Below are 15,228 nucleotides of genomic sequence, written 5' to 3' on the forward strand. Positions count from 1 at the left end.
ATACACACCCCCCCCCACCTATCCCCATTCTCACGACACATACTAAAAACACTCCTCCCATCCACATTCTCACACATAGATCTACACCCCCCACCTATCCCATTCTCACACTCTACTACACAAAACCCCCACCACCCCTTCCACACATGATACTACACACCCCCCCCTATCCACTTCTCACGCATAATCACAAAACCCTCCACCTACCCCATTCTCCAAATGTCTAAAAACCCTCCCCCCATCCCCATTTCCAAAAAAGATACTACCCACCCTCCACCTATCCCCTTCCCGACAACATACTACACACCCTCCCCCTATCCACATTCTCACAACATAGATACTACACACCCTCCACCTATCCACATTCTCACGACATACATACTACACACTCCTCCCATCCACATTCTCACGACACACATACTACACACCCTCCACCTATCCACATTCTCACGACACACATACTACACACCCTCCACCTATCCACATTCTCACAACATAGATACTACACACCCTCCACCTATCCACATTCTCACGACATACATACTACACACCCTCCCCTATCCACATTCTCACGACCAACATACTACACACCTCCACCTATCCACATTCTCACGACACACATACTACACACCCTCCACCTATCCACATTCTCACGACACACATACTACACACCCTCCACCTATCCACATTCTCACAACATAGATACTACACACACCCCCCTCCCATCCACATTCTCACAACATAGATACTACACACTCCTCCCATCCACATTCTCACAACATACATACTACACACACTCCACCTATCCACATTCTCACGACACACATACTACACACCCTCCACCTATCCACATTCTCACCATACATACTACCACCCCCCCATCCCATTCTCCAAAATATACCACCCACCCTCCCCTAAACCACATTCTCACAACTAATACTACACCCCTCCCCCTCCAATTTTTTCACGACACACTACTACACACCCTCCCTCCACATTCTCACGACACACATCTTCACACCCTCCACCCCTCTAATTCTCAGACACATCTACACACCCTCCCCTATCCACTTCTCACGACCACATACACCAAACCCTCCCTCCCCATTCTCACGACCCTACAAAAAAACCCCCCTCCTCCCATCCACTTCTCACACCACTCACACCCCCCCCTTCCACATTCTCCCCCACACCATACTACACACTCCTCCCCCCACATTCTCACGAACCATCTACACACCCTCCACCTATCCCCCATTCTCACGACACATACCCACCCTCCTCCCCTCCACTTTCCACAACATAGATTACCACCCTCCCCCCATCCACATTCTCCCAGACATACATACTACAAACTCCACCTATCCACATCTCACAAAAATAATACTACACCCCTCCACCTATCCCATTCCACGACATACAAAAAAACAAACCCCCACCTATCCCCATTCTACAACATAGATACCACACCCCCCACCATTTCCAAATTCTCACCATAAATACAAAAACCCTCCCCCTATCCACATTCTCCGACACCCACACCACCCTCCACCTATTACATTCTCACAACATAATTACCACCCTCCCCCCCTACCACATTCTCACGACACCATACTACACACCCCCACCTACCCATTCTCCTACCACATACTAAAAAACCCCTCCTCCCCTCCCATTCTCACACACACATACCCCCCACCCTCCACCCACCACTTCTCACGACACACTAAAAACCCCCCCTCCCCTCCACATTTCTCACGACACAATACACACACTCCTCCCCTCCCATCTCACGACACCATACTAAAAACCCCTCCACCCCTCCACATTCTCACGACACACATACTACAAAAGCACTCCTCCCATCCACATTCTCACGACACACATACTACACACTCCTCCCATCCACATTCTCACTACACACATACTACACACCCTCCACCTATCCACATTCTCACGACATACATACTACACACTCCTCCCATCCACATTCTCACGACATACATACTACACACTCCTCCCATCCACATTCTCACGACACGCATACTACACACCCTCCCATCCACATTCTCACTACACACATACTACACACCCTCCACCTATCCACATTCTCACGACATACATACTACACACTCCTCCCATCCACATTCTCACGACATACATACTACACACTCCTCCCATCCACATTCTCACGACATACATACTACACACCCTCCACCTATCCACATTCTCACGACATACATACTACACACCCTCCACCTATCCACATTCTCATGACACACATACTACACACTCCTCCCATCCACATTCTCACGACATACATACTACACACATCCACCTATCCACATTCTCACGACACGCATACTACACACCCTCCACCTATCCACATTCTCTTTACACATACACACACTCCCCCCCCTCCCATTCTCATACATACTACTTCCACTCCTCCCCCCCCTTTTTCCCACACCATCTAACCCTCCACCTATCCACATTCTCCAACATAAAACTACCACACTCCTCCCATCCACATTCTCATGACATACATACTACGCACTCCTCCCATCCACATTCTCATGACATACATACTACACACTCCTCCCATCCACATTCTCATGATACACATACTACACACTCCTCCCATCCCATTCCACGCACACTGCTACACAAAAACCCCCCACCCATCCAATTTTCACGACAAAACAACTCCACTCCTCCCCCCAATTCTCACACCACATGCTACCCCCTCCCCTATCCACATTCCACGAAACCATACTACCACCCCCCTTTCCCCCCCCCCCCCCCCCCCACTTATCCACATTCTCCGACACAATACACACCCCCACCTATCCACATTCTCACGACAAACTACTAAAACACCCTCCCCTATCCACATTCTCACGACATACATACTACACACTCCTCCCATCCACATTCTCACGACACACATACTACACACCCTCCACCTATCCACATTCTCACGACACACATACTACACACCCTCCACCTATCCACATTCTCACGACACACATACTACACACCCTCCACCTATCCACATTCTCACGACACACATACTACACACCCTCCACCTATCCACATTCTCACGACACACTACTACACACCCTCCACCTATCCACATTCTCATGACACACATACTACACACCCTCCACCTATCCACATTCTCACGACATACATACTACACACTCCTCCCATCCACATTCTCACGACACACATACTACACACCCTCCACCTATCCACATTCTCACGACACACATACTACACACCCTCCACCTATCCACATTCTCACGACACACATACTACACACCCTCCACCTATCCACATTCTCACGACACACATACTACACACCCTCCACCTATCCACATTCTCACGACATACATACTACACACCCTCACCTATCCACATTCTCACGACACACATACTACACACCCTCCACCTATCCACATTCTCACGACACACATACTACACACCCTCCACATATCCACATTCTCACGACACACATACTACACACCCTCCACCTATCCACATTCTCACGACACATACTACACACCCTCCACCTATCCAGAGCCTTGAGGATGACCCCCCCACCCTGGAAGGCCTGTCAATGTTGCAACCCCAAAAATGATCAATGAAGTTCATGATATTGTTATGACTGACCAGACGAGTCACAGAAAGATATACACATAGCCAGTAAAGTTGGCATTTCACAGGAAAGACATTCCATTCTGACCGAAGATCTTGCAATAAGAAAGCTTCTGGCCCGATGGGTACCAAGACTTCTGACAGTTGATCAGAAGCACACCAGGTGCACATTATCGCGTGCTAATCTTGACATTTTTTAGGAAGATCCTGCCAACTTTCTTTAGAGATTTGTCACTATGGATGAAATATGGGTCCATCATTTTACTCCAGAGGCCAAACAACAATCCAAACAATAGAAGCACCCTGACTCTCTCCCACCAAAGAAGGCAAAGACTGTTCCATCAGCCGGGAAGGTTTTCTTGGATGCAGATGGTATTCTGCTGATAGATTATCTTAAAAGGGACAAACGATCATTGGCACATACTATGCTTCACTTCTGAGGCAGTTACGGAAAATATTAAACTTAAGCTCTGCGGAAAGCTCACTAATTAGTCCATCAGGACAATGCTCCTGTTTACAAGTCTGCCATGGCCATGGCTGTCATTCACAATTGTGGCTATAAATTGATTGAGCATTCGCCTTATTCACCTCATCTCGCTCCATCAGACGGTTTCATCTATTTCCAAAACTGAAAACAGATGTTTCAGGCACCCACTTTCAGTCCGATGATGATGTCATGCATGCAGTAGATGACTTTCTGAACAGCCAAGAAAAGGAGTTCTATAAAAGTAGCATTTAGGCCCTTAAACACCGCTGGCTACAGTGTATAGATACTGAAGGGGATTATATTGAAAAATAATACAATATGTCCGGCAAAATTAAAATTCTTCAACATTAGGCTCACAACATAATATCAATCAGCCGCCGTACCTTACACCCTCTACCTATCCACACACTCATTACACACATGCTGAAATTCTCCATTGTTCTAAGGGGGAAAGGGTGTGTGTTATAAGATGAAATTAGAACCTTTTTGAAATCAATATAATCAAATACAAAGTCAAAAATATTTTTGTTTGAGGAATCGGTATTGTTGTCAGAGCCATGCAATATAATGTTTAAAAGGAGATCAGGCATAAGATTTACAATGAGATCTGGATTTACATTTCTCCATTCGTCCACATCAACACCACAAACACATACAATAAACCTCCACCTATCCACAATCACATCACGCACACATAACACACAGAAATTTCGACAGTGTCACGTGTACCTTGGTACGCACACAGAGATGATGACAGTGTCAAGTGTACCTGGGTACGCACACAGAGATGACGACAGTGTCACGTGTACCTTGGTACGCACACAGAGATGACAGTGTCACGTGTACCTTGGTACGCACACAGAGATGACGACAGTGTCAAGTGTACCTGGGTACGCACACAGAGATGACGACTGTGTCACGTGTACTTGGGTACGCACATAGAGATGGCGACAGTGTCACATGTACCTGGTTACACACACAGAAATTACGACATTGTCACGTGTACCTGAGTACACATACAGATGACGACAGTGTCACTTGTACCTGGGTACACACACAGAAATTACGCCAGTGTCACGTGTATCTGAGTACACATACAGATGACGACTGTGTCGAGTGTACATGGGTACACACACAGAGATGACGACAGTGTCACGTGTACCTGGATACGCACATAGAGATGGCGACAGTGTCACATGTACCTGGTTACACACACAGAAATTACGACAGTGTCACGTGTACCTGAGTACACATACAGATGACGACAGTGTCACGTGTACCTCGGTACGCACACAGAAATTACGCCAGTGTCACGTGTGCCTTGGTACACACACAGTAATTACGACAGTATCACTTGTACCTGGGTACATACACAGACATTACGACAGTGTCACGTGTACCTAGGTACACACACAGAAATTACGACATTGTCACATGTACATGGGTATACACACAGAAGTTACTGTCACATGTACCTGGGTACGCACACAAAAATCACGACAGTGTCACGTGTACCTGGGTACACACACAGAAATTACGACAGTGTCACATATACCTGGGCACACACACACAGATGACGACAGTGTCACATGTACATGGGTATACACACAGAAATTACTGTCACATGTACCTGGGTACGCACACAGAAATCACGACAGTGTCACGTATACCTGGTTACACACACAGAAATTGCGACCGTGTCACGTGTACCTAGGTACAGGTACGTACACAGAAATTACGCCAGTGTCACGTGTACCTTGGTACGCACATAGAGATGGCGACAGTGTCACATGTAACTGGGTACACACACAGAAATTACGACAATGTCACGTGTACCTGGTCGGACAGAAATAGAAATAATTCCTTACCTATTGTACTGTGTTTATAATTTTTCTATGTACCGTCACGCTGCAGTAGTTATGTGTGTACACATTTTGTACCTGTGTGATAATATACAGGTAAGATGTTATACCACCTCTGATTAGGAGTCAGTCCTACATCGGTCAAATGTTTGTCAGTATAACTGTGATGTACTATATAACGGAAGATCTGTCGCGATTCCGGGATGTAGTTTGAACAACATATTTGACGTCAACTTAAACGTGGTTTAGAATCTTGTAAGTAGAAGGGATTATCTACCCTACTTTTGATTTGTATTGATTTAACATATCTGACCTATTTAATGATCATAGTACTGGATAGGTCTATGCTATCTACACCGTTCCTGTACATTCCCGACGAGTCGCCGGTAATATTAGGGTCACAACCCCGCTTATTGCAATGAAATTTCCTATACGTGTTCACAAATATTTGGTGTTACAAGTTGGCGTTTCAAACCTTCTTGGTTCAGCTGTAGAGTTTCTATATATATGAGTTTTCACAGCGATCTTGTAAAAGAGACAATTCCCCTACACAGATATACGCGTTATCATTGATATGTGATTCAACATGTAACTGTAATCAGAGTAGTATCTGTAATTACTAGTACAGGAAGTAATATTTGATATTTGGTCTATTGTAAGAATGACGTACTATGGCATGTATAAAGTCACATTGTAGTGAATGGACAAAATGTTTGGAACATACATAGAATAGCTTGCCTTCAAACATGTTTAGTGTTCTTAATTCGGTTGAGTTGGCGGAGTTTAATCCTATTATATGTGTAAAGAATATCACAAAAGAATCTGATCCCAATATGGGAAATGCTGTAATACAAATGTACAATCAAAATGGTGTAATGATAAAAAAAATGCAATACTGTACAAAATATTGACACTGGTGTTCTAAATTAACTTAACCACTATGTTAATGCTTGCCAAGTTTTCTCTAAAAACGGGTATAATTAAATGTGTTCGACAAATCGATTAATCTATTAAAATCCAGTGTTGTTAATGCCCTTGGCGGCACACGAGTGCATGATGAAAGCAAAGGACACACAAACCTTGCTTTGGTCATATTTTTTCGTGAAATATTAAAAAGTTCTCGCACGTCTACAACCGTAGACGTGCGAGAACTTTTTAATATTTCACGAAAAAATATGATTTACGTAAAACTGATACGATATCTCAAGTAAAAGGTTTCGCAGGACTCTTAATTAACACATGGATAATCATAAAAGGAAGTTCCAAAATATATTACGTCAAATGCAGAGTAAAAAGCCAAACGCTTTTTGGAAACTAATCAATAATCTGCATCAGGAAACTGTAAATAAAGAATGTTTTCATGTATTGGTCTGAACACTTCATATAACTATTTAAAAGCCGTAAACAGCACCTATTATGCTGAGCTGTGTGACTTCTTAAACACAATGATTTGCTCGATACACCATTAACTGGAAAAAAAAACTTATTCTGCTGTCATTCTGGGGTACGACAACGGGAAATTTGTCTCCTCTTTTGTCTGCCATTTTTCTGAATTTCCTTGAAAGAAAAAATGAATGCAACGCACTGTAATGTTATTTCTGATAATAAAGTGTTCTGAGAAACATTTAAAGATTTATTCCTGTTATATACAGATGATACTGTCATTTTTGCAGAAAATGCCACGAAAATGCAGGAACTTTGTCGGTTTTTCAAGAATATACAATGGACATTATCAGTAAACACATCGGAACATCGAAAACCAAAGTCGTTATCTTTGGCCCGAAGTTTCGTAGATAACCGTCAATTCTATTTGATAAAGCTATTGAGATTTCTGATTGCTATGAATACCTTTGACTGGTTTTTTTCTGATAAATTGTTCTTTTTCATTGGCTAAGAAATGTATTGAGCTTGAGATACCAAAGCAATATTTTGATTAAAATCAAGGATTCGCGATTAAAATTTCCCAATTGACTGCCGGATCAAACTATTTTATCAGACAAACTTGTATCTATATTGGTATATGGCTGTGAAAAATAGGGTTATGAGAGCTGTTTATTCTATTATTGAAAAAGTGCACACGGAGTTTCTCCGTAGTATCGTAAATGTTAAACGGAGTATGTCAGTATTACATGGGGAAATGGGACGTTTCCCTCTAATTGTTTCACCTAAAGTCTAAAAGTCACATTCGAAAGGTATATCATGCTGGTAGTCAGTAACTTCCAACTGAAACCGGAAAATGGGAAAACTTTCCTAGGGAAGAACATGTTTACATTTTATTACTGCAATTTTAACCCGCCAAAATTTAACTTTCAGTTTTTATGACCAAATCGCCAAATTTTATGACCGCTAAAATTTCCCGCTATACGGTAATACATTTATTTTATGTTTAAGGATATCGAACAACAACAAGATGTCTTTTGACCAAGTAGACGGCGCTATACTGTCGAGAAACGAACCTAACAACGATGAGACAAACAGTCAAATCGGAAATGACGAAAATAAGGAATCCACCAAATGCAAACGCATGTTAAACAAAATTTCAAAGAATTTCTGGGGACTTCCGGTTTTGAGACGTGTTCCCGAGTCAGATCACGATCGCGCATTTGATTGTCTGATTGCTGTAGTCTCTCTCTGTCTGTGCCTCGGAGAAGTTGTGTTGGAAGGGATGTTACTCTATGAGTACCACATGAATGGTCAACACCTCCAGTTTTCTCTTACTCTAGGTGTTATCGTCATAACTGGCATTGTTGTTGGCATATTCACGACATCATGGGCTTGCATCGCTCTAAAGCAGCGCCGTGACCTTGCGGAGGAGAGAGAACCGTCGTTAAACGATACGGCGGGTATTGACAACAGTTCACGAATGACGAGCCCGTCTTCCAATAAAGTACTTTGGTCATGTAGGATTTCTTCCTCATTTCTCCAGTTTGGCCGAGCTTTCAGGTAAGTACTTTGTTCTTCTGACGATTGCTCTCGGATAATGTTTTCTTTTATCAGAGTAGCTTCGCCCATATATGCGCATGGAAACCATATTTGGATAAGCATCCTCGCAAGAGTTCTCCGGGAAGTATCATGGTGGATTATCGAGAAAACTCCGTATAGTATAATATTGAAATGTGCGAATTAAAGATTTCCAGAAGCGAGGATAGGCTAATAAATAGCTCAATTCGATTAGGCGTGTTAATTATACCAACTAGTATTGCAGTGTTACTCACCATCCGTCATTTGTAGTACAGTGTATTTTCGAAGTTTATTTTTTACACTAACGTCAATGCAAGGTAATCGTAGCTTTGACGATGACCATGAGTCAGAAATCGTCCGTCCGTCGTCCGAGCTACGTTACCGTAGCTAATAAACACGAAATGTTTAAACAACTTTTACTTTCAGGCTAGCAGAGTATATTTACAACATGCATCAAGGATGGAAAAGTAAAAGAAAAGACGAGGGGAGAATAAAGAGGGCGGAAGTGGAACTTCGGGACGCTTCTATTTTAGGACTGATTGAGGGATACCTGGAAACTTCTCTAAAACTACTGTTACAATTGTACCTGAGGTTTGACACTGACTTTGTGACTAGGACTAGAGGTACGGTGAAGTAATGAACATGTCATTGTTTATATTCTCAGTAAAATATACGTTGATAAGACGATGAACAGTCATTCTTCAAATTCGTTAAGTCAAAAAGGGACAGGATGTAGAGTTCAAGAACTTATGTAAATAAGTACCCACTTTAAATTTCTATCTTAACGCTAGGCTAGGAAGACTTATGGAACAGGACAAAATATGTCCCAGATGTATCAAAAGGGGTCCTCGATGGGATAAATTCGTTATATGATTTGCTAATGACCTATTATGGAACCACAGAGGGCCAGTGAAATGCATAGGAGGTTCAGCCTTCGGCCTTAACCCTTATAAGGATATGTCGGACTTTGCTGGCGCCACATAAGGTCATAATGACATAATGACACAGTGTCGGCGCAACATAAGTACATGTCGGACTGTTTTGGCGCCATATAAGGACATATCAGACAGTGTCGGCGCAACATAAGGACGTGTCGGACGCTGCGCGGCACCCAATCATATTAATGCCCAAACAGCTATAAGTATGGTGTCCAAGTGGCAATCCCTAGGGGTCGTTGTTGGGTGGCTCGTGAGTCACACTAACACACCTGTTTTTTTGTAAAACGAATTAACAAAGCCTCTTTTTCTTATTTGATAACTTTGACCATCTTAAGATTGATTTATCGGTATAGTTAAAGCTGTTTGTCTCGTTTTTTTCCCGTCTCGGTTACTGTGTCACGCGCCATTTTTCTGAATATCGTCGGTGGACACGAAAAATTGACGGTGTGTGTTCTTAGAATATAAAGTTTATAGATATTCCTATGTTGTTTTGTTTAATGTGATGAAACTCAAATGTGCTATATGATTTTAATATATTGTGGAAATCAAGCAGTAAATATCATCAAATGATCATGCATGATTATGCAATTTCTCAGTGAGGATGCTTGGAGTCGTATTTGAAGAATTGTGTCAATCAATCAATATTCGTTGTTTCATTTTCAGATTTGTTCCTTGTGGTCGCCTTGGCATCTATATCGGCATCTGTAACATCATGTTATATGACGAACCGGAAGTTGAATCACGGGCGTCAGTCAGCAACTTCTCGAGCATACGCAGCGTATGTATTGATGCGGCTGTTTGAACTTGGACCCCGTCTTATTTTGCTGGTTCTCTGTATTAAGTTCGTTAGATGGTGGACGCTGGTAGGAGTCGGCCTACATCTCGTGCTGATGATCGCGTTTAATACATGTTACGTGGATCCCGAGAACAATGATATGTGTTGTCGTCACGGTGGCAATTGTTTCTTCTCCCTCTTTGTAAGCTACGTGGAGATATACAGCTTCATCAACATGAACAAGGATGAGTCCAAACGTACGGCGGTGATATATTACATTATATTTTATTTGGAAAACGCATTGATGATGTCACTAGTGCTCGGCCTGACGTCTAGCGGAAGCGTCCCTTGCATGACATCCTGCAAGTTTGCGTTTTCTGCGATTCCTGGTTTTGTGTTTCATGTTTTACTTCTGTCTCTATACTACAACTGTCTCCACTCGACACGAAACAGGGGAGACGTCTGACTGTCTCATACATTCTCACAGGGACGGAGAACCAAATAAATACCTTACATATGTGCCAAACCACACAGTATGAGCCGGTACTTACATTTGTACATGTACCGTCTATTAACTCAATCCAACACGGGAGTCAGAACGGCAGCTAGAAAGACAGTCAATATTCATATATATCACTGCTTACACAGAAGTATACATACGATTTCAGTACCACCGAATGCTAACATGTAAGGATATGGTAACTTTACATGGAAAACTATTCCATAAGGGTAAGGTCTCCATCATCTCATATGTCATGAAAATATTGGTAATATCATGTTGTCTTGTTCTCAACATTAAAACCAACATAGTGGAAATAAGACCATGAGGATAAATAAAATATGTAAGAATCGAAGAGACCAAACATCGCACAAGGAAATAGAACATTTCTCAAGGAAATGATAATGTCGAACGTAATGTCTTCATAAACATCGGTCAGCAGTGGTCATATTGTTACGGAAAACGTGAACTATGACATCTAAACATCACAAGTCTGTGAAGCAGGGATAAATAGGAAATCCACAATAAAGAAATAGGCATTATCAGCTTGATCATACAGCCAAGCGGTATGCTATTCAGACGGTTGCGTTATCAGTAAAGTTCAGATTAAGTGGTTGAGGTAGAAGAGAGTGAGTGATCTGCATTTTAAGTTCATGTGAGTAAATTCACTTTATATAATGCTAATATGTAAACTGAACCAACGTAGATGATGGCTGAGATTATTTCCATCCTTTGCCCGCTGACTTCATAACGGATGTCCTGTCCTCTAGTAGATGATGGCCGGAGTATTTCTCTATTTGTCAGGTGACATCATGGCGGATGTCGTGTCCTCTAGTAGATGATGGCCGGAGTATTTCCTCTATCTGTCAGGTGACATCATGGCGGATGTCCTGTCCTCTAGTAGATGATGGCCGGAGTATTTCCTCTATTTGTCAGGTGACATCATGGCGAATGTCCTGTCCTCTAGTAGATGATGGCCGGAGTATTTCCTCTATTTGTCAGGTGACATCATGGCGGATGTCCTGTCCTCTAGTAGATGATGGCCGGAGTATTTCCTCTATTTGTCAGGTGACATCATGGCGGATGTCCTGTCCTCTAGTAGATGATGGCCGGAGTATTTCCTCTATTTGTCAGGTGACATCATGGCGGATGTCCTGTCCTCTAGTAGATGATGGCCGGAGTATTTCCTCTATTTGTCAGGTGACATCATGGCGGATGTCGTGTCCTCTAGTAGATGATGGCCGGAGTATTTTCTCTATTTGTCAGGTGACATCGTGGCGGATGTCGTGTCCTCTAGTAGATGATGGCCGGAGTATTTCCTCTATTTGTCAGGTGACATCGTGGCGAATGTCCTGTCCTCTAGTAGATGATGGCCGGAGTATTTCCTCTATTTGTCAGGTGACATCATGGCGGATGTCCTGTCCTCTAGTAGATGATGGCCGGAGTATTTCCTCTATTTGTCAGGTGACATCATGGCGGATGTCCTGTCCTCTAGTAGATGATGGCCGGAGTATTTCCTCTATTTGTCAGGTGACATCATGGCGGATGTCCTGTCCTCTAGTAGATGATGGCCGGAGTATTTCCTCTATTTGTCAGGTGACATCGTGGCGGATGTCGTGTCCTCTAGTAGATGATGGCCGGAGTATTTCCTCTATTTGTCAGGTGACATCGTGGCGGATGTCCTGTCCTCTAGTAGATGATGGCCGGAGTATTTCCTCTATTTGTCAGGTGACATCATGGCGGATGTCCTGTCCTCTAGTAGATGATGGCCGGAGTATTTCCTCTATTTGTCAGGTGACATCGTGGCGGATGTCGTGTCCTCTAGTAGATGATGGCCGGAGTATTTCCTCTATTTGTCAGGTGACATCATGGCGGATGTCCTGTCCTCTAGTAGATGATGGCCGGAGTATTTCCTCTATTTGTCAGGTGACATCATGGCGGATGTCCTGTCCTCTGTAAGATGATTTCCTGCATATTTCAGGTGCCATCGCGTCGGATGTATCGTTTACGTAATTACAGTTTGTTTTCCACGTGAATGTCATATCTATCTTTCGTAACAACCAGGTCCGAATTCCCTTTTGTTTCTTTATCCTTTGTATAAATGATTTTGCAAAATCATATAAGTTAATGAAAAAAACAGTAATAAGTAAGTGAACAAGAGCAAAAATCTACATAAACAATCTTGTTTGTTTGGAAGGCGAACGGCAATACAAAAGTACACGGGTGTGAACTTGACTGGAGTGTATATCGTTAAACACACGACTTAGGCCAAGATGACATGATTTGATTTCTGGTTAGAAAAATCCTTATAAAATTTGATGACAAAATCTGCCAACAAATGATTGTTATAGCCACCGGAACAAACTGCAACCCCCTCTTGGCAGCCTTGTTTTTGTTTTCTTATATAGCTGAATTTGGTTTGGTTTGGTTTGGTTTATTTTGTTTAACGTCCTATTAACAGCTAAGGTCATTTAAAGACGGCCTCCCGTGCGTGCGATATGCATGTTTGTGGTGAGTGCGTATGTGTGTTTTGGGAGGCTGCGGTATGTTCGTGTTAAGTCTCCTTGTGATAGGCCGGAACTTTTGCCGATTTATAGTGCCACCTCACTGAAGCATACTGCCGAAGACACCCAGCAGCACACCCCATCCGGTCACAACGGGCGAACCAGTCGTCCCACTCCGTGTATGCTGAGCGCTAAGCAGGAGTAGCAACTAACATTTTTAAAGACTCTGGTATGTCTCGGCCAGGGGACAGAACCCAAAGCCTTCCTCGCAGCGGCGAACGCTCAACTAAAGGCCAAAAGTGAGGCAGTGTCAAGGGGGACGTTAGGAAGAAGAAAGTTGTTCAGAAAGAATAGAAAAGATAAGATCCCAAATTTAGTCGCCTCTTACGATCATGCAATGGGGGCAGCAGGTACAATTCTTACGCCCTACCTACAGGACAGACAAGACCTTCCAATTTCACGATCAGGGGACATATGATTATATGTATGATGAGAGTAGTGATTTCAATTAATTTCTGGTATATTTTCCATTTCTTGATAGCAACCTGCCTGTTTCTCCTACCTACGCTGTTTATATGTCCTAGAGGATTCGATATTCGATGAATTGTTACCATTATAGCGATTACTTGATATGTCATGTTGATGAAGATCACTGGAAAGGTTGATAGACATCATAATCTCATTGTGCTATTTGAATCCAGACGTGTTAAATGAGCATTGGCCTGTCTGATGGTCTTGTTGTCTCCGAACGTGACATGACCAGCTTTAAATTGCGGTAGTGTCAATGAAACAGAAGACGCTTAATCTTCCGAGGCGCCTGGTCTTATTCTCATTCACAGTTTGTCCTCGTTGTATTTTGAGGTATAATTAGTTTCGTTTGCCTGTCTTTTTGTGTTTATTAAATGTAACTATACATTTATATCTATGTATATATAATTTCGTATCAATGTTGTATTGTCGCGTTGTTAAATGTAACTATACATTTATATCCTTGTATACATACGTAATTTCGTGTGGATGTAACTATACTTTATATCCAGTGTATAAATGCGCATTCTTTGTCTAGAGAAATGACTGATACTGGTTAAGTAAATATTTTGTTATCTTGACATACGGACTGAATCCTAACATAGATGTTTAACTTGTGGTTTCTCAGTGATATTTACAGGGATGTAATCATCACTACAAAGTATTTGGTGTTTATGGAATGTAAGAGCATTTAGATCGGGCCTGTCAGACTTTTATCAACACAAAAAATCTATCATTTGTTTCATTCCTTGAAAACACTCGTAGCAATTTGGCATTCATGCTGAACGTGGCCAGGTTAAGAAAACTGTTCTAGTTATTCAACTTTGTCTTGAGGTTTGTCTTTTTATGTTGATAGTAGTTCGCATTAAATCTAAAATGTCTAAAATGATGCAAGGTATGATTTTCAGTGATTCTGATTTTTGCGGTTCTATCAGCGGTTTGAAGTAAAAACACGGTAATGAGTTTGACGGCCAGTTTATAGTGAATGTACACTGCACCTGTCGTGTTTGGTAT

At 42.4% G+C, this 15,228-nt stretch overlaps 1 protein-coding gene across 1 annotated transcript; it reads left to right on the forward strand.

Annotated features, from left to right (window-relative positions):
• The first annotated feature begins 6,090 nt into the window (after positions 1-6,090).
• Positions 6,091-11,760, forward strand: LOC117325372. The gene is made up of 4 exons (XM_033881538.1): positions 6,091-6,264; positions 8,401-8,952; positions 9,397-9,593; positions 10,572-11,760. The coding sequence occupies exons 2-4, from the start codon at positions 8,420-8,422 to the stop codon at positions 11,147-11,149; spliced, it is 1,308 nt and encodes a 435-aa protein (XP_033737429.1). The 5' UTR covers positions 6,091-6,264; positions 8,401-8,419; the 3' UTR covers positions 11,150-11,760.
• The last annotated feature ends 3,468 nt before the right edge of the window (positions 11,761-15,228 follow it).

The sequence above is a fragment of the Pecten maximus genome, chromosome 4 (assembly GCF_902652985.1).
Source record: "Pecten maximus chromosome 4, xPecMax1.1, whole genome shotgun sequence".
Lineage (NCBI taxonomy): Eukaryota > Metazoa > Mollusca > Bivalvia > Pectinida > Pectinidae > Pecten > Pecten maximus.